The following is a 17382-nucleotide window of genomic DNA, read 5'->3' on the forward strand; positions in this document are numbered from 1 at the left end:
ACAGGTGTGAGGTGATACCTCATTGTTGTTTTAATTTGCATCTCTCTGATGATTAGTGATGTTGAGCATTTCTTCATATGTCTCTTGGCCATTTGTATGTCCTGTTTGGAGAGGTGTCTATTCAGCTCCTCTGCCCATTTTTTAATTGGGTTCTTTGTCTTCCTTTTGTGGAGTTGTATGAGCACTCTATATATATTGGAAATTAACCCCTTATCTGATACATCATTGGCAATGATGTTCTCCCATACAGTGGGTTGCCTTTCCATTTTGATGATTGTTTCTTTTGCTGTGCAGAAGCTTTTTAGTTTGATGTAGTCCCATGTGTTCATTTCTCCTTTATTTCTGTTGCCTTAGGTGATGTATCAGTGAAAATTCTGCTGCGTATGATGTCTGAAATTTTGTTGCCTACATTTTCTTCTAGAATTTTTATGGATTCATGGGTCACATTTAAGTCTTTTATCCATTTTGAGTTTATTTTTGTGTATGGTGTAAGTTGATGGTCTAGTTTCATTTTTTTGCATGTAGCTGTCCAATTTTCCCAACATCATTTATTAAAGAGGCTGTCTTTACTCCACTGTATGCTCTTGCCACCTTTGTCAAATATTAATTGAGCGTATTGCCTTGGGTCCATTTCTGGGTTTTCAGTTCTGTTCCACTGGTCTATATGCCTGTTCTTGTTCCAGTACCAGGCTGTTTTGGTTACAGTCGCTTTGTAGTATAACCTGATATCTGGTATTGTGATCCCACCTACTTTGTTCTTCTTTTTCAAGATTGCTGTGGCTATTCGGGGTCTTTTTTGGTTCCATATGAACTTTTGAAGTATTTGTTCTAGTTCTATGAAATATGTCGTTGGTATTTTGATGGGGATTGCATTGAATCTATAGATTGCCTTGGGTAGTATGGACATTTTAATTATGTTAATTCTTCCAATCCATGAACAGGGTATGTGCTTCCACTTTTTTATATCCTCCTCTATTTCTTTTTTCAATGACCTGTAGTTTTATGCAAATAGGTCCTTGACTTCTTTGGTTAAGTTTATTCCTAGGTATCATAATTTTTTTGGAGCAATGGTAAATGGGATTGTTTTTTCAGTTTCTCTTTCTGTGAGTTCATCATTGATGTACAAGAATGCCGTCGATTTCTTGACGTTAATTTTGTATCCTGCTACTTTGCCAAATTCATTTATTAAGTCTAGTAGATTTTTGATGGAGTCTTTAGGGTTTTCTATGTATAATATCATGTCATCTGCAAATAATGACAGTTTCACTTCCTCCTTTCCAATTTGGATCCCTTTTATTTTTTCTTCATGTCTGATTGCTGTGGCTAAGACTTCCAGTACAATGTTAAATAAGAGTGGCGATAGTGGACATCCCTGTCTTGTTCCTGTTCTTAATGGAAATGTTTTTAGTGTCTGTCCATTGAGTATGATGTTGGCTGTAGGTCTTTCATATATGGCCTTTATTATGTCGAGATATGATCCCTCTATTCCTACATTGCTGAGCGTTTTTATCAGAAATGGATGCTGGATTTTGTCGAATGCTTTTTCAGCATTTATTGATATGATCATGTGGTTTTTATTCTTCATTTTGTTTATGTGGTGTATCACGTTTATTGATTTGCAAATATTGTACCAGCCTTGCATCCCTGGAATGAATCCCACTTGGTCATGGTGAATAATTTTTTTGATATATTTCTGGATCCGATTTGCTAATATTTTGTTCAGGATTTTGGCATCTATGTTCATCAGGGATATTGGCCTGTAGTTTTCTTTCTTCGTAGTGTCTTTTTCTGGTTTTGGAATTAGAATTATGCTGGCTTCATAGAACGTGTTTGGAAGTCTTCCTTCTTCTTGAATTTTTTGAAAGAGTTTGTGGAGAATGGGTGTTAGTTCTTTTTTGAATGTTCGGTAAAACTCCCCCGTGAAACCATCTGGGCCTGGGCTTTTGTTTGCTGGGAGAGTCTTGATTACCTCTTCAATTTCCTTAGTTGTTATTGGTCTGTTCAAGTTTTCTATCTCTTCCGGGAATAGTTTTGGGAGACTGTGTGTTTCTAGAAATTTGTCCATTTCGCTTAGATTGTCGAATTTGTTGCCATATAGTTGTTCATAGTAGTTGTTAACGATCTTTTGTATTTCCGTGGTGTTGGTTGTTACTTCTCCTCTTTCATTTCTGATTTTGTGTATTTGGGTTCTCTCTCTTTGTTTCTTGGTGAGTCTAGCTAAGGGTCCATCAATCTTGTTTATCTTTTCGAAAAACCAGCTCTTAGTTTCATTGATCCTTTGAATTGTTTTTTTGGTCTCTATGTCATTTATTTCTGCTCTGATCTTTACTATTTCCTTCCTTCTACTTGCTCTGGGGTTTTCTTTTTGTTTGCTTTTTAATCAAATTGTGAGGTTAGACAGTCAATTAGAAATTTTTCTTGTTTTTTGAGGTAGGCCTGTAGTGCTATGATCTTCCCTCTCAGAACTGCTTTCGCTGCATCCCATAGATTTTGTGTTGTTGTGTGTTCATTTTCATTGGTTTCCAGGAAGTTTTTAATTTCTTCCTTGATCTCCTCGGTGACCCATTCATTGTTTAATAATATGCTATTTAGCCTCCATGTGTTGAAATGTCTTTGCATGTTCTTGTTGCAATTGATTTCTAATTTCATGCCATTGTGATCTGAGAAGATGCTTGATATGATTTCAATCTTCTTGAACTTGTAGAGATTTAGTTTGTGTCCTATCATGTGGTCTATCTTTGAGAATGTCCCATGTGCACTTGAGAAGAATGTGTATTCTGTAGTTTTGGGGTGTAATTCTCTGTAGATATCTATTAAATCCATTTGGTCTAGTGCTTCATTTAGGGTCTCTGTTTCCTTGCTAATGTTTTGCCTAGAGGATCTATCCAGTGCTGTCAACGGGGTATTGAAGTCCCCTGCTATGATTGTATTGTTGTCGATTTCTCCTTGGAAGTCCTCCAGAAGATTTTTAATATATTTTGGTGCTCCTATATTGGGTGCATATATGTTTATCAAGGTTATATCTTCCTGTTGGATACATCCTTTCAATATTATGTAGTGGCCGTCTTTGTCTCTAGTTATGGTCTTCATTTTGAAATCTATTTTATCAGATATGAGAATTGCTACCCCAGCTTTTTTTTGCTTTCCATTTGCTTGGAAAATTTTTTTCCATCCCTTCACTTTCAACCTATGTGAGTCTTTTGTTGAGAAGTGGGTCTCTTGTAAACAACATATAGATGAGTCATGCTTTCTTATCCAATCAGCTACTCTGTGTCTCTTTATGGGAGCATTCAATCCATTTACGTTTAAGGTGATTATTGATATGTACTTATTTATTGCCATTTTTGTTTAGTGTGGTTCTATTTTTCTTCCCATGTCTACTGCTAATTACAGCAGTCCTTTTAACATTTCTTGCAGTGCTGGTTTGGTGCTAATGTATTCCCTTAGCCTTTTTTTTGTCTGGGAAGCTCTTTATTTGATCTTCTATTTTGAATGATAGCCTTGCTGGGTAGAGTAGTCTTGGATTCATATTCTTGTTTTTCATGACTTTGATTACTTCATGCCATTCCCTTCTGGCCTGTAGTGTTTCTTGTGAGAAGTCAGCTGAGAGCCTTATGGGGTTCCCTTTGTAGGTAACCTGTTGCTTATCTCTTGCTGCTTTTAGGATTCTCTCTTTGTCTTTAATTTGTGTCATTTTAATTACTATGTGTCTTGGTGTGGGCCTGTTTGGGTTCTTCTTACTTGGAACTCTCTGTGCTTCTTGAACTTGAATGCCTTCTTCCTTCACCAAATTAGGGAAGTTTTCTCTCACTATTTTTTTGAATATATTCTCTATCCCTTGCTCATTTTCTTCTTCTTCGGGGACTCCTATGATGCGAATATTATTACGTTTCCAGTTGTCCCATAGTTCTCTTAAGCTGTCTCTCTGTTTTTTAATAGGTTTTTCCTTTTGTTTTTCTGATTGGTTGATTTTTTCTACCCTGTCTTCTGATTCACTGATCCGGTCCTCAGCTTCCCCTACTCTGCTTTTTAAACCTTCCAATGTGTTTTTCATTTCTGATATGTCATTTTTTATCTCTTCTTGTTGGTTTTTAATTTCCAATTGGCTTATTTTCAGTGTCTCTATGTCCTTACTCATGCTGTTCAGCTTCCTCAAGATCATGGCTCTGAATTTTAGCTCTGTTAACATGCCTAATTGCTCCACATTGATCTCATCTTCGGTGGAGGTCTCTTGCTCTTTCATTTGGCTTCTGTTTCTGTGTTTCACCATTTTGGCTATCACTGTGGGCTTTGGAGCCTGTCAAGTTCTCCCTGTGGGTGTTGGTGTTCTGCTGTTTGTGGCTCCCTCTCCTGTGTTTAGATGAGCGAGGGGAGACCCACATTGAACACCACTGTCAAGTCTTACTTTCCTGGTTAAAGTTGCCAGCCCAGGAAAGGTACTGTTATCCTCTAGCTTTTTGCCTGGAGGCTAGCAGTCTAGGTTAATTGATGAGTTTTGGGTTGTCAGTTGATTGAAAAACTCCCTCTGGTGCTCAGCCAAGGGGCTTTTCCGAGGGTGGGGCAGATGTTGGTTGTTAGTGAGCCTCAATTAGCACTTCAATGCCCCACAGGGTGGGGTTGGATCTCCGAGGGAGGGGCTGCTGCCTCTCCTCAGAGCCCTGGGAAGCAGCAATGTGGCCACTGTCCTGAGTGGCTGGGTAGAAGCTATTTTTATCCCGTCTTGTTTTCATCTGGTATACAAATCTTTTCCACGGGTCTCTACAGCTTTTATTGTTTTCCTTTGAAATGGCCCTGTACTGTTCCATCAAGGGCCTGGGTCACGATTTGCTTAACACTGTCCCTAATGTTGGACATTTTGGTTGTCCCAGTGTCACGTCTGGCCTGTGTGTAGGTCCGAGTCTGTAGAGCTACCTGAGCACTCAGTCACATTTTCAGTGGTCTGTGGCAGCTCCCACAGGACCGATGCTTACCGGCCTGCCATTCGCCGTTGTGCGAGCTCAACCTTATTTGATCCTCAGAATCATCCGATGCTATTGCCTCAGCTATCTCTTGTTGCCTAACAAACAACTCCCGATTTTAATGGCTTATACAACAGCTCTTTCATTATTATTTTCATGATCCTGGGGCCCTGCCATCTCACATAGGGTCTCTTGGTCTCGTGTGGCTGTGGTCAGGCGGTGTCTGAGGCTGGAACACAGCTTCGCCACCTGCCTGCTGCCCTGGCAGGCTGGCTGCATGGCTGGGCCTCTCTCTGCTTGTGGCCACGCCGTGGGGTGTCTCCAATAGGGTAGCTAGACTTCTCTCGTGGTGGTTCGAGGGCTCCCCAAAGTACAAAAGCTACCTAGCTTCTGGGGCCCATAACGGGCATGGTGTCTCTTCTCCCACATGCAACCGAGTAGAGCAGGTCACAGTCAGGTTCAGTGCCGGAAGGGAATCGCCGTGGCTCACTGGGAGCCTTCCTGGGAGACCAGCTATGGCACAATTGTTACTGTCGTCTCGATGGAGAGAAGCAGGGGCTTAGAGAGATCAAGTGACCTGCCAGAGCATGTCTGAGTCCAGAGCTCCTGCTCAGAACCACGCTGCCCCCTGGGGGGGGGGGTGCTCCAGCCGATGGGATCCTCGGAATGAGGAGTATCGTTACTATTGGTCTTACTACTTATTGTCAGTATGATGTTCAAAACGGGCTGAATCCATTTCTTAACATGCCTGACCGTCTGAGGGTACCAAGACCCCCCAGTCTCTCCAGATGAGTTTCTAGTGCTGCAAACAGTTCCTTCCCAGAACCAATCCCACCTCAGTACAATCATCTCCCTTTCTTCCCTCCCAGGAAAGAACTATTTCATAGTAAGAATGGGGCCCGCAAAAGTGCCAAGAAGATCCTCATTGTTATCACAGACGGACAGAAATACAGAGACCCCCTGGAGTACAGAGACGTGATCCCCGAGGCTGAGAGAGCCGGCATCATTCGCTATGCCATTGGGGTGCGTCCTCTTCCTCCTGACTGCCCCAGACTCCACCCGCACCCCGCCCAGGCAGAAGGCTGCTGGCTCCTCCCCCTCAGCTGCGTCTCTGCCGCAGGTGGGAGACGCTTTCCAGGAACGCACTGCCAGGCGGGAGCTGGACACCATCGGCTCGGTGCCCTCCAAGGACCACGTGTTCAAGGTGGACAACTTTGCAGCGCTCGGCAGCATCCAGAAGCAGCTGCAGGAGAATATCTTTGCAGTTGAGGGTAAATGGGGAAAGAGCTGAGGTCTTGGAACTGAAAAAGTCCCCACCCAATTGTCCCCTGCGGTCCTGAAGGTCCATCCCAATTCATAGCTCACCCCAAATTGTTCCCTAGAACCCAAGCCCCAGACCACACGCTCCTTCTGCTCTGGGTCCTTGTGACCTCATGGCCTCTGGGAGCCTAAGTGACCTGCTTGCCCACAGGAACCCAGTCGAAGACAAGTAGCTCTTTCCAGCATGAGATGTCACAAGAAGGCTTCAGTTCAGTACTCGCAGAGGTGGGTGGAGCATGCGCTTGACAAGCAGGTCTCAGGCACTACCCTGGGCCAGCCCTTGACTGACAGCCAGGACCCAGAAGTAAACAAGAAAGCAGACCCTGTCCTCAAGCTCACCATCTATTCAGGGGGAGACATTCAGGGAGTGTGTGTGGGTGTGGGGAACAGAGAGAACAAGATAGCCAAGGTTCTTTCTCTCATGGAGCCCCTGCCTAGTGGGAGGAGGGCACAAACAAGGAACATAAGACTTCCAGATTGTGCTAGGAGTTGGGATAGAGAAAGAGGTGATCAGAGGAGGCCTGAGGAATAACTGATTCTAAATGATGAGAGAGGGCCAGCTCTGGGAAAATCTAGGGAGAGATTGCTTCAGGTAAATGAAAAAGCAAGCACAAAGGTCCTGAGGCAGGAACAAGGCCGCTGCAATAGAGAGATGGAAGGACCCGCACAGCTGGAGCCGAGTGTTCGAAGGGCAGCAGGGAAGATGATCGTAGAGGTGGGAAGGGCCAGACCATGCACCCCAAAGACTTGACAACATAGCATGCCTTGTCCAAAAGTAGGTGTGTGTTCAAAATACCCAGAGGGACTTGTTTCAAAACAATTGGGGTGCGTGTGAGGGTGCGGAGAAATGGAACCAGGTTGGTCATAAATTGATCACTGCAGCTGTGTCATGGGTACTTATGGGTTCATTCTACATTTCTTTCTATTTTTGTATATGTTCTAAATGGTCCAAGATTAAAACTTTTAAAAGTAAACAGTCTATATGGAGCAGGAAATGCCTATGGCTTCCCAAGGGACTTGAGGAAGCCCCACAGAGGAGGAACTTGAGGTGGACTCTTCCAGAAAGAGGGGCTGAGTCCCAGCAGGAGAGGACAGAAAGGTGTCCAGGCCAAAGGCTTGCTGTGTTTTGGAGGAGAGGAGAACACAGGTTTGACTGGGATGGTTCCTAGACACCGTCCTAAGGGGCTTGGGGACAGGTGCACACTGGCTTCAGGAAACCTAACTGGGCAGTGGGTGAGAGGCGATGGAGTGACCAGGACGGGGCAGTGGGGCGGACTGAGAGGCGTTAGGAGGCAGGTGAGGCTAGGAAAGAATTCCAAATAATGAGTGGGGCCGGCGGCGGGGGTTGCCTTGCAATTGCTGTCTCCTCGCTCTCCCTGCTCATCCCCAGAATCCTTTCTTCCCAGGATGGACCAGTTTTGGGGGCCGTGGGGAGCTTCAGCTGGTCTGGGGGTGCCTTCATATATCCCCCAAATATGAACCCCACCTTCATCAACATGTCTCAGGAGAATGTGGACATGAGGGACTCCTACCTGGGTGAGAAAAGGCTTGGGTTGTGGGGACAGGCGGGAGGTGAGCTCCGGGGAGGGCAGGAGCCGGGGGACAGGAGGGGGAGCCTTTGTGCTGAGGCCTAGCCCCTCAGGTTACTCCACCGAGCTGGCCCTTTGGAAGGGGGTGCAGAGCCTGGTCCTGGGGGCCCCCCGCCATGAGCACACCGGGAAGGTTGTCATCTTCACGCAGGCGTCTGGGCAATGGAGGCCGAAGGCTCAAGTCCTAGGGACCCAGGTCGGGTGTGGAGAACAGGAGGGTGGCAGGGTGTGCAGGGGTGGAGAGGGAGGACATGGAGGGGTTTGGGGCGCGCTGGGGGAGGTGGTGCGTGGGGAAAGGCAGAGCCTGGCGGAGGGGTGCCCCGCTGCCAGGCTGACAGGCTGACTTCAGGCTCTGCCCTCCAGATCGGCTCCTACTTCGGGGCCTCCCTCTGCTCGGTGGACGTGGACAGAGACGGCAGCTCCGACCTGGTCCTCATCGGGGCTCCCCATTACTACGAGCTGACCCGGGGGGGCCGGGTGTCTGTGTGCCCCTTGCCCCGGGGGGTGAGTGGCTGTTGAGACCTGGGCTGGTGGGGCCTGGGTGTGGGGTGGAGGGTTGCCCAGGTTGGGGACTGGCATGGGTTTTGCTCAGCAGAGGTCTAGGTGGCAGTGTGAGGCCATTCTCCGTGGGGAGCAAGGCCACCCCTGGGGGCGCTTTGGGACAGCCCTGACCGTGCTGGGGGACGTGAATGGGGACAAGCTGACGGACGTGGCCATCGGGGCCCCTGGAGAACAGGAGAACCAGGGTGCTGTCTACCTGTTTCATGGAACCTCAGGGCGGGGCATCAGCCCCTCCCACAGCCAGGTGAGGCTCCTGTCCTGAGGCTGCCTCCTGCCTCCAGCCTGAGCAGGAGCCCTTCCCCTTCTGCTGTCGGTGGTTATTTCCCTGAATTTCGCCAGGCCCAGCTAAGCACAGATTATTTCTCTCCTTTGGTTCCAAACAAACTTCACTCTGTGTGGGCAGCGTAGTGGTCAAGAATTGCAGGCCCATGTCGGACACTGGGCCAGCCAGGTCAGCTGTGTGGCGTTAGGCGTATGACTGAGTTGGCCTTCCTTCCTTCTATGGAACATTAACTAATGAAGCAACTCCATAGGCTTCTTGTAAATATAACGCCATGGGAGGGTCGGTCATCAAATATTTATGAATAAACATACAAACGATGAATAAATGGATCTATTATATTCCTATTGTTATGCTTTTATTTTGTCACCAACATGCACCCTCATGATGAGCTGGCCCAAAAGACCCCTCTCTCTCTGTCCGGGTCCCTCAGATGCCCCCTCTGCTTGCCTTCCATTCTACCCCCTCTCCTCTCCTGTTCGGTTTCTCCATTCAGATCCACTTTCATTGCAGCCTCCTTCCCAAGTCTTTCCTACTAACCCTCTCCATCACCTCCCCTTGACTTCCCCTTATTTGCCCCCTGGCCAGCGGATTTCCGGCTCCCAGTTCCCTCCTGGGCTCCAGTATTTCGGGCAGTCGCTGAGCGGCGGTCAGGACCTCACCCAGGATGGACTGGCAGACCTGGCTGTGGGGTCCCAGGGTCACGTGCTGCTGTTCAGGTGACAAGTCCCCACATCCCACCCTGCTTGCTGTGTGTCCCATTCACTCAGCTGCCCCTCCCTTGTCCTCGCAGAGGCCAGAGCCCTCTCCTCAGCCCCTGTGCCTCCCCCAGGAGCCTGCCAGTGCTGACCGTGAGGGTGGCCATCAGGTTCAGCCCCTCTGAGGTAGGGATGGCTATGTCCCAGTGCCTGGAAGAGGGGCCCACCCCCCTGGAAGCTGGGAAGGCTACAGTCTGTCTCACTATCCACAAAAGCTCACTTGATCAGCTAGGTGAGTTTGCTCCGGTGGACTCCGTCCCTCACCCCCAAAGGCCCCAGCCCTATCTCAGGACAGCATGGGTCCAGAACTCCAGATCCCACTTGCATGTCCATTTCTGCCGGTGTGGGAAACCCGGGTCCCTTCTCTCCCCGTCCCCCACCCAGGCCCATAGGTCTGTCTCTAGGATCAGTCAGGAGTCTGTGAACTCTCCACCTGCCCAGCCACCACCTCCCCTGAGGCCGCCCTTCTTTTTCTACCTGTACTCGGAGCTGTTCTCCGAAGAGGAACTAGAGCGATTAGCCCTCACATGCAAATCTGGCCTCCTCACTTCCCTGCGTGACACCTCTCAGCTTGGTCCTCGCATTTATAAAGGCCCAAACCCTTCTCTACAATGCCTTCGGTGATTTGGCCCCTCTCTGCCTCTCCAGCCTCTCTCCGTCCCATTTCCCCTTGGTCCAAATACTTTGTAAATGTGCCAGCCTCCCAGTCCCTCCTGCTCTTAGCCACTGTTCCCACAGTCCGGGATGCTCACCTCCGCAGTCGTCACCCCACACGTGCTCATCCTCACATTGGAGCTCAGACAAGGCCCCTTCAGGAAGGCGTCTCTCACCCCTTGTGCTGATCACGCTGTGACGTGTCCTGTGTGCCTGTCTCCTTCGTGAGCGCAGGGACCATATCTCCCTGTCTTCTTCTGCACACGTATCCCCAGCACCCAGTACAGTTTATGGAACATAGAAATTGCTCAGCAAATGCTTGTTGCATGAGTAAATGAAAACAGGACGTTCAAGGTTTGCTTTCACGTTCTGCATTCCATCCTCCTCCATTTCAGGTGATGTCCGAAGCTCTGTCAGGTACGACCTGGCATTGGACCCAGGCCGTCTGATTTCTCGTGCCATTTTTGAAGAGACCAAGAACTGGACTTTGACTAGAAGAAAAATTCTGGGGCTGGGAGATCACTGTGAAACCATAAAGTTTTTTTTACCAGTGAGGACTTGGGATTCTGGGAAAGGGGGAGGTAGAGGGAGGAGCCCGAAATGAGCCTCTGGCACCCCTGCTCCCTGTTGAGTGAGGAGAAAATGGGGGGAGACTGGGGCTGGAGGGAGGGAAGTCGAGGCCAGAGAACCTGGTTCCACAGCTTGGTTAGGGCGCTGGGAGACAGTGGGAAATGAATCCAGTAGAGGAGAAGCCCCAGGGTGGAAAATGAGGACAGAAAAAATGGGTTCTTAAAAGCCCATTCTCCCCAGGACTGTGTGGAGGATGTGGTGAGCCCCATCATCCTGCGCCTCAACTTCTCCCTGGTGGGGGAGCCCATCCCCTCATCCCGGAACCTTCGCCCTGTGCTGGCTGTGGGCTCTCAGGACCTCTTCACTGCTTCTGTGAGTCTTCCAGTGAGGTCCCAGGGACGTGTTGACTTTTACTGTCCCACGTGCCTGAGCAACTACAGTAGCTCCCAACTGCCAACCAACCACATCAAATCCAAAAAGCCACCTCCCAATTGCTGAGACGCTGCCTAGCTTGAACCCTACACATATCCCAGCTGGCTATCCACTTCATCTCAACATAAACTCTGGTTTCATTCTGTAGACCTTTCCTAACTTTTCTCATTCCTACCCCTGTGCTTTTGTCCATGTTGTCTCTCTTATTTGGACAATTTGTTCTTCTTTTTAAAAAAATTTTTTTTTGGTACGTGCCCCTAGCAGGAACTGAACCCGGGACTCTCTGGTCCGCACTGAGCCAAACCAGCCCGGGCCAACATGGTCTTCTTTCCACCTCAAAGATGTTCTTCCCCAAAGCCCCAGTCTTATCTTCCTTCACTCTCAGCATCAGTCTCGTCTTCTCTGACCTCCTAGCACCTCATGGTGACATGCCACGTGTCACGGAGCTGGAATCACAGCAGTCTGCCTCTGTGGCTCTTCTGGAATTTCCCTTTCTGCGAGAACCAGGTCTAATTCACCTGTAGTGAATTAGGTCTAATTCTACCTTTCCTACCTCTCCAACCCCGCCCAGCCCAGAACCTGTCCCGTGTGGACACTTAACAATGTCTGTTTAATAGTTGCTCTAGGGCACCGTCCCTGCAGGGAGCACGCCCATGCTTTTCCGGCCCCCTCCCTCTGCCCCCTGGGCTCTCCTAAACTCCAAGGGTCCCTTCTTTTCCTCTGTAACTTGTTTCCTGAGCCCATTTTTTCTACGGCTCGTTTCTTTAAAAACAAGTTGTTCTAGTGTGAGTTAGATTTGATTTCTCAACAAAACCATGTTCCTTGAAGCCGAGGACCTTGTCTTAGCTCTCATTCCTATTGTGACTGCCTCGCTCCCACCGCCACTCCTCCTGCCAGCGTCTAGCACAGTGCTTGGTGCAGGGTATGGGCCCAGCAGTGCTCATTGCTGATGAGTGCTCCTAATGAGGGAATTGGAGGACTAAGATGTGGATGGGAAGGGAACACACTGTTCTGCTGCAGCTCCCCTTTAAGAAGAACTGTGGGCAAGATCACCTCTGTGAAGGGGACTTGAATGTCAACTTCAACTTCTCAGGGTAAGCTCTATCTCCTTCCATATCCAGACACTCACATGTTTGGGTCTCCCATGCTCAGGATGAGAAGTTCTAACACTGTCGTTCTAACAGAGAAACGATTGGAATGTCATCAGCCCATAGCTCATGAGTCCCCACGCCCCTGCCCCCGCCCCCGACCCAATTCCAATCTCTTCCCAACGGAGTTGCTCTCCCAGTGCCGTCCCTCCTCCTCCAGCCTGCAGACCCTGGTGGTGGGAAGCTCTCTGGAGCTCAATGTGACGGTGACTGTGTGGAATGAGGGCGAGGATTCCTATGGAACTGTGATCAACTTCTACTACCCAGCAGGACTGTCCTATCGACGAGCCTTAGGAACTCGGGTAAATAGCCCCCTTGAGCTCTGGTTGGCTGGAACCTCTTCTCTGCCCTGGGATAGAGTAGGTTCCTTTTATTTCTCCTATGGAAAAATATAAAACACACGCACAGAAAAGCATATAAAGCGTATATGTACTTTAACGAATAATATTAAGTAAATGTGTGCAGTTGGCATCCAGGTTAAGAAATGAAAACTGCTATCGCCCCCCAGGAGCCCTCTTATTACGTATCTTTCCTCATCATAACCTCACTCTCTCCCCAAAGGTAATCACTAGTCTAACTTTGTGACAATCAACTCCTCATATTTCTTCATAGTTTTACCACCCATGAGTACATTCCTAATACTGTTCAGTTTTGCCAACATTTGAACTTTATATGGATAAAGACATGTATTTTTTGTCTTTCTTCTTTTCTTCAATATTATGTTTGTGAGCTTCATTCATGTTGCTTGTGGCTGTGGAACATTGTCATTGCTATATAGGTGCCCTTTTGTATGACTATACCACAATTTACCTACCCGTTCTACAATCAGTGGTCATTTTGACTTGTTTCCTGGTTTGGGCCATGACCATTCATGCTCATATATTCTGGTGCACCTATGCGTTGGTGGAACTGCTGGATCACTGGGTGTGTGTGTCTTCAATGTCCAACTGTTTGCACTCCTAGCAGCAGGGTATGAGAGTTCTTGTGGTTCTTTGTCCACTTCAACTCTTGGCGTTGTCCAAATTTTATTTCTTAAATGTATTTTTAAAATTTTTTGAATACATTTTTATTGATATTTTAGAAAGAGTGGAAGGGGGGGAGAGAGAGAGAGAGAGAGAGAGATACAGCGATCAGCTGCCTCCTGCACATCCCCCACTGGGGATCAAGCCCGAAACCCAGGCATGTGCCCTACCGGGAATCAAACCCACACCGCTCAGTCGATGGGACGACACTCAATTCAGTGAGCCACACTGGGTAAGGCACTGTCCAGATTTTAAATTCTCGTCAATCTGGTGGGTAATATTTCCTTCCAGTTTTAATTTGCATTTCTCTAATAAAGTTGAGTAACCTTTCATACATTTCTTAGTCATTTAGATTTCTTCTTCTTTTTTATCTTTATTGTTGAATGTATTACAGATGTTCCTCATTTTTCCCCCACTGACCCCCGCCTGCCCACTCCTGCCCCACTCCTGCCTTTTCCCACACTGTTGTCTGTGTCCATTGGTTATGCATATATGCATATAAGTTCTTTAGTTTATTTCTTCCCACACCCCTTCCCTTTGAGATTTGCCAGTCTAGCAACCAATTTGTGCTTCTTAATCTCTTCACCTTTTTCACCCATTCCCCCAACCTCCATCCCATCTGGCAACCAACAAAATGTTCTCTGTATCTATGAGAATGTTTCTGTTCTGCCTGTTCATTTTGTTTGTAGATTCAATTGTCGATAGATATGTATTCATTGCCATTTTGTTTGTTCCTATTTATTATCTTTTTCTTAAAAAAGACCCTTCAGTGTTTCACATAATAATGGTTTGATGGTGATGAACTCCTTTAGCTTTTCCTTGTCTGGGAAACTCTGTCTGTTCATCGATTCTAGATGACAGCTTCCCAGGATAGAGTAATCTTGGTTGTAGGTTCTTGCTTTTCATCACTCTGAATATTTCTTGCCACTCCCTTCTGACCTGCAAAGATTCTTTTGCGAAATCAGCTGACAGTCTTATGGGAACTCCCTTGTAGGTAACTAACTGCTTTTCTCTTGCTGCTTTTAAGATTCTCTCCTTGTTTAATAGTTGTTCTAGGGCACCGTCCCTGCAGGGAGCATTTTGATGATGTGTCTTGGTGTGGGCCTCTTGAGGTTCATCTTGTTTGAGATCTGTGCTTCCTGGACTTGTATGTCTGTTTCCTTCACCAAGTTAGGGAAGTTTTCTGCCATTATTGTTTCAAATAGGTTTTTGATTTCTTGTTCTCTCTCTTTTCCTCCTGGCACGCCCAAGATGCGAATGTTGGCACGCTTGAAGTTGTCCCAGAGGCTCCTTACACTATCCTCATTTTTTTTTGGATTATTTTTTCTTTTTGCTGTTCTGATTGGGTGTTTTTTGCTTCCTTATATTCCAAATCAATGGTTTTCTTCTTGGCTTTACCTACTCTACTATTGAATCTGTGTAAATTATTCTTTATTTCAGTTAATGCCTCCTTCATCTCTGACTGTGCATCCTTCATTTATGACTGGTCCTTTTTTATGCTCTTGAGGCCCTCACTAAATTCGCTGAGGTTCTCACTAAGTTCATTGAGCATCCTTAGAAGCAGTATTTTGAACTCAGCATCTGTTAGGTTGCTTATCTCCATTTCGCTTAGTTCTTTTCCTGGGGTTTTGTTCTGTTTTTCCATTTGGGACCTGTTTCTTTGTCTCCTCATTTTGGCTGCCTCCCTGTGTTTGTTTCTATGTATTACTTAACAAGAGGTATGGGGCTAGCTGAGCCCAGATGCTGCTTGTTTGAAAAAATTTAGGAAAACCTGAGCAGGATCCAAGACAGACCTATGGTTAAGCAACTGGCAACAGCTTGGGTGGGCCTGAAAGTTGGGTGGGGTGGGGCCTCAGGGAGTCACGAGGGCGGGGCTACCAGTGTGAGCCGGGTTGCTGGAGTCCCAGATATGGCGGCTATCTGTCGCCCCAGGGAAGGGCTCACCAAAGGAACCAAGGCCTCTGACAGCACATCTGTCCAGGAGAAAGCCCCCTTTCCAGCCCTCACTCCAGTGCCAAACAGCTCAGTTCTTCCCTGTATGTCTCTGGTGCCCCTCGAGCTTCCTCCCCTCCAAGTTTAGAGGGAGAGAGTCTGATAAGTCCTGTGCACGGGCCCTTTAAGGAGCTGCCTGGGGCTCCAGCCGCCTCAGCCTCCCTGAGCCTCAGTTCCCGCTGGTTTTTCCAGCCAGAAGTGATGGGGATTCTCGTCCTGGCACTGGAACCCCGAGCGGGATGCCTGGTGTGGGATAGGGACCCCTCGGTCCTCAGGGAGGATCTTCCCAGCCAAGGTGTCCTCTTGATTTTTATCCGCCACACATGGGTGTGGGACCAGCCCGTCCCCTCCACCCCTCCTACCAGTCTCCATGCGGCTGCTGCTTTAATTCCGTAGTTGTAGGACTTCCATTCAGCTCGGTGTCAGGTTGTTTTGAATATTGGTTGTTCTGTAGTTTAGTTGTAACTTTAATGTGGTTGTGGGAGGACGTGATTCCCCACTTACCTACGTTGCCATCTTGAGTGGAAGTACCGATGTTTCAGATTTCTTCTTCTTCTTTTTTTTTTTTATCCTCACCCAAGGACATTTTTTCATTATTTGTTCAGATAGAGTAGGAGGGAGAGAGAGGAAGAGAGAGAGAGAAACATCGACATGAAAGGGACACAGCGAATGGCTGCCACCCACATGATCAACCAGGGCCGGGGACAAACTGCAACCAAGGTATGTGCCCTTAGCAGGAATTGAACCTGGGTCTCTCTGGACCGCAGGCTGACACTCTAACCACTGAACCAAACTGGCCAGGGCTGGATGACTTCTTTTAGAAAGTTCTTGTCCAAGTCTTTTTCTTATTCTTCCATTGAGTTGTCCATCTTTTACTTATTGAGTTGTAAGAGTTTTTTACATATTCTGGTTATTAGTCCTTGCCCAGTTACATGTTTTCAAATATCTTTTCCAATAAATATCTTTGTTTCAGTCTCTTTATAGTGTCTTTTAATATACAGGATGTCTCAATTTGATTGTGGTTTATTTTTATTAATCTTTCATTTAGTGTATCTTAAAATATTTTTTTATTTATTTTTTATCATAGTTGACACACCATATTATAGTAGTTTCAGGTGTACAAAATATTGATTAGACATTTATATAACTTACAAAGTATTCACCTCAATAAGTCTACTACCCATCTGCCACCATACATAGTGATTACATTATTGACTGCAAGCCTCATGCTGTACCTCACATCTCCCTGACTGTTTTTATAACTGGCAATTTGCATATCTTAATCCCTTCCCCCTTTTCACCCCTTTCCCCAAACCCCCTACTATCTGGCAACCATCAAAATGTTCTCTGTATCTGTAAGTTAGTTTCTGTTTGGTTTGTTCATTTTGTTTTTTAGATTCCACATACAAGTGAAATCACATGGCGTTTGTTTTTCTTTGTCTGACCCATTTCACTTAACATAATATCCTCTATGTCCATCCATGCTGTTGCAGATGGCAATATTTTATTCTTTTAGGTGGCTGAGTAATATTCTATAGTATATATGAACCACTTCTTTATCCATTTGTCCATCAGTTGACACTTAGGTTGCTTCATCTTGGCCATTGTAAACAATACTCCAGCAAGCATATGGATGCATATGTTTTTCATTTAGTGTTGAGTTTCTTTGAATAAATGTGTTTACTTCCAATTACCTGGAAGTGTAATTGCTGAGTCCTTCTTTGTCGCTTGTTACAGCCTTAATTTTAAAGACTATTTTGTCTAGCCCAGCTGGTGTGGCTCACTGGTTGAGCCTCAACCCATGCACCAAAAGGTCGCTGGTTTGATTCCTGGTCAGGGCACATGCCCAGGTTGTGGGCCAAATCCCCAGTGTGGGGCATGCAGGAGGCGGTCAACTATTGTTCTCTCTCATCAATTTGTTTCTCCCTCTCTCCCTTCCTCTCTCTCTAAAATCAATAAAGAAAGAAAAGTCTATTCTAGTATTATTACCCCAGCTTTTTCCCCATTTCTATTTGTATAAAATATCTTTTTCCATCCCTTTACTTTTAGTCTCTGTGTATCTTTCATTCTGAGGTGGCTGTGTTGAAGACAGTGTACA

The 17382-nt window shown here is 46.7% G+C and overlaps 1 protein-coding gene across 1 annotated transcript in view; it reads left to right on the top strand.

The window, feature by feature from the left end:
* Positions 1 to 17382, top strand: part of ITGAD (integrin subunit alpha D) — a 35758-nt gene that overhangs the window by 9262 nt on the left and 9114 nt on the right. Inside the window, exons 8-20 of the mRNA XM_036278619.1 lie at positions 5828 to 5981; positions 6079 to 6229; positions 6430 to 6503; positions 7685 to 7814; positions 7921 to 8063; positions 8231 to 8371; positions 8463 to 8672; positions 9297 to 9427; positions 9541 to 9698; positions 10516 to 10670; positions 10931 to 11062; positions 12143 to 12216; positions 12431 to 12572. Coding sequence (XP_036134512.1) covers positions 5828 to 5981; positions 6079 to 6229; positions 6430 to 6503; positions 7685 to 7814; positions 7921 to 8063; positions 8231 to 8371; positions 8463 to 8672; positions 9297 to 9427; positions 9541 to 9698; positions 10516 to 10670; positions 10931 to 11062; positions 12143 to 12216; positions 12431 to 12572 — 1795 coding nt within the window. The remainder of the gene's footprint in view (positions 1 to 5827; positions 5982 to 6078; positions 6230 to 6429; positions 6504 to 7684; positions 7815 to 7920; positions 8064 to 8230; positions 8372 to 8462; positions 8673 to 9296; positions 9428 to 9540; positions 9699 to 10515; positions 10671 to 10930; positions 11063 to 12142; positions 12217 to 12430; positions 12573 to 17382) is intronic.

This window comes from Molossus molossus, unplaced genomic scaffold (assembly GCF_014108415.1).
Source record: "Molossus molossus isolate mMolMol1 unplaced genomic scaffold, mMolMol1.p scaffold_m16_p_3, whole genome shotgun sequence".
NCBI classification, from domain to species: domain Eukaryota; kingdom Metazoa; phylum Chordata; class Mammalia; order Chiroptera; family Molossidae; genus Molossus; species Molossus molossus.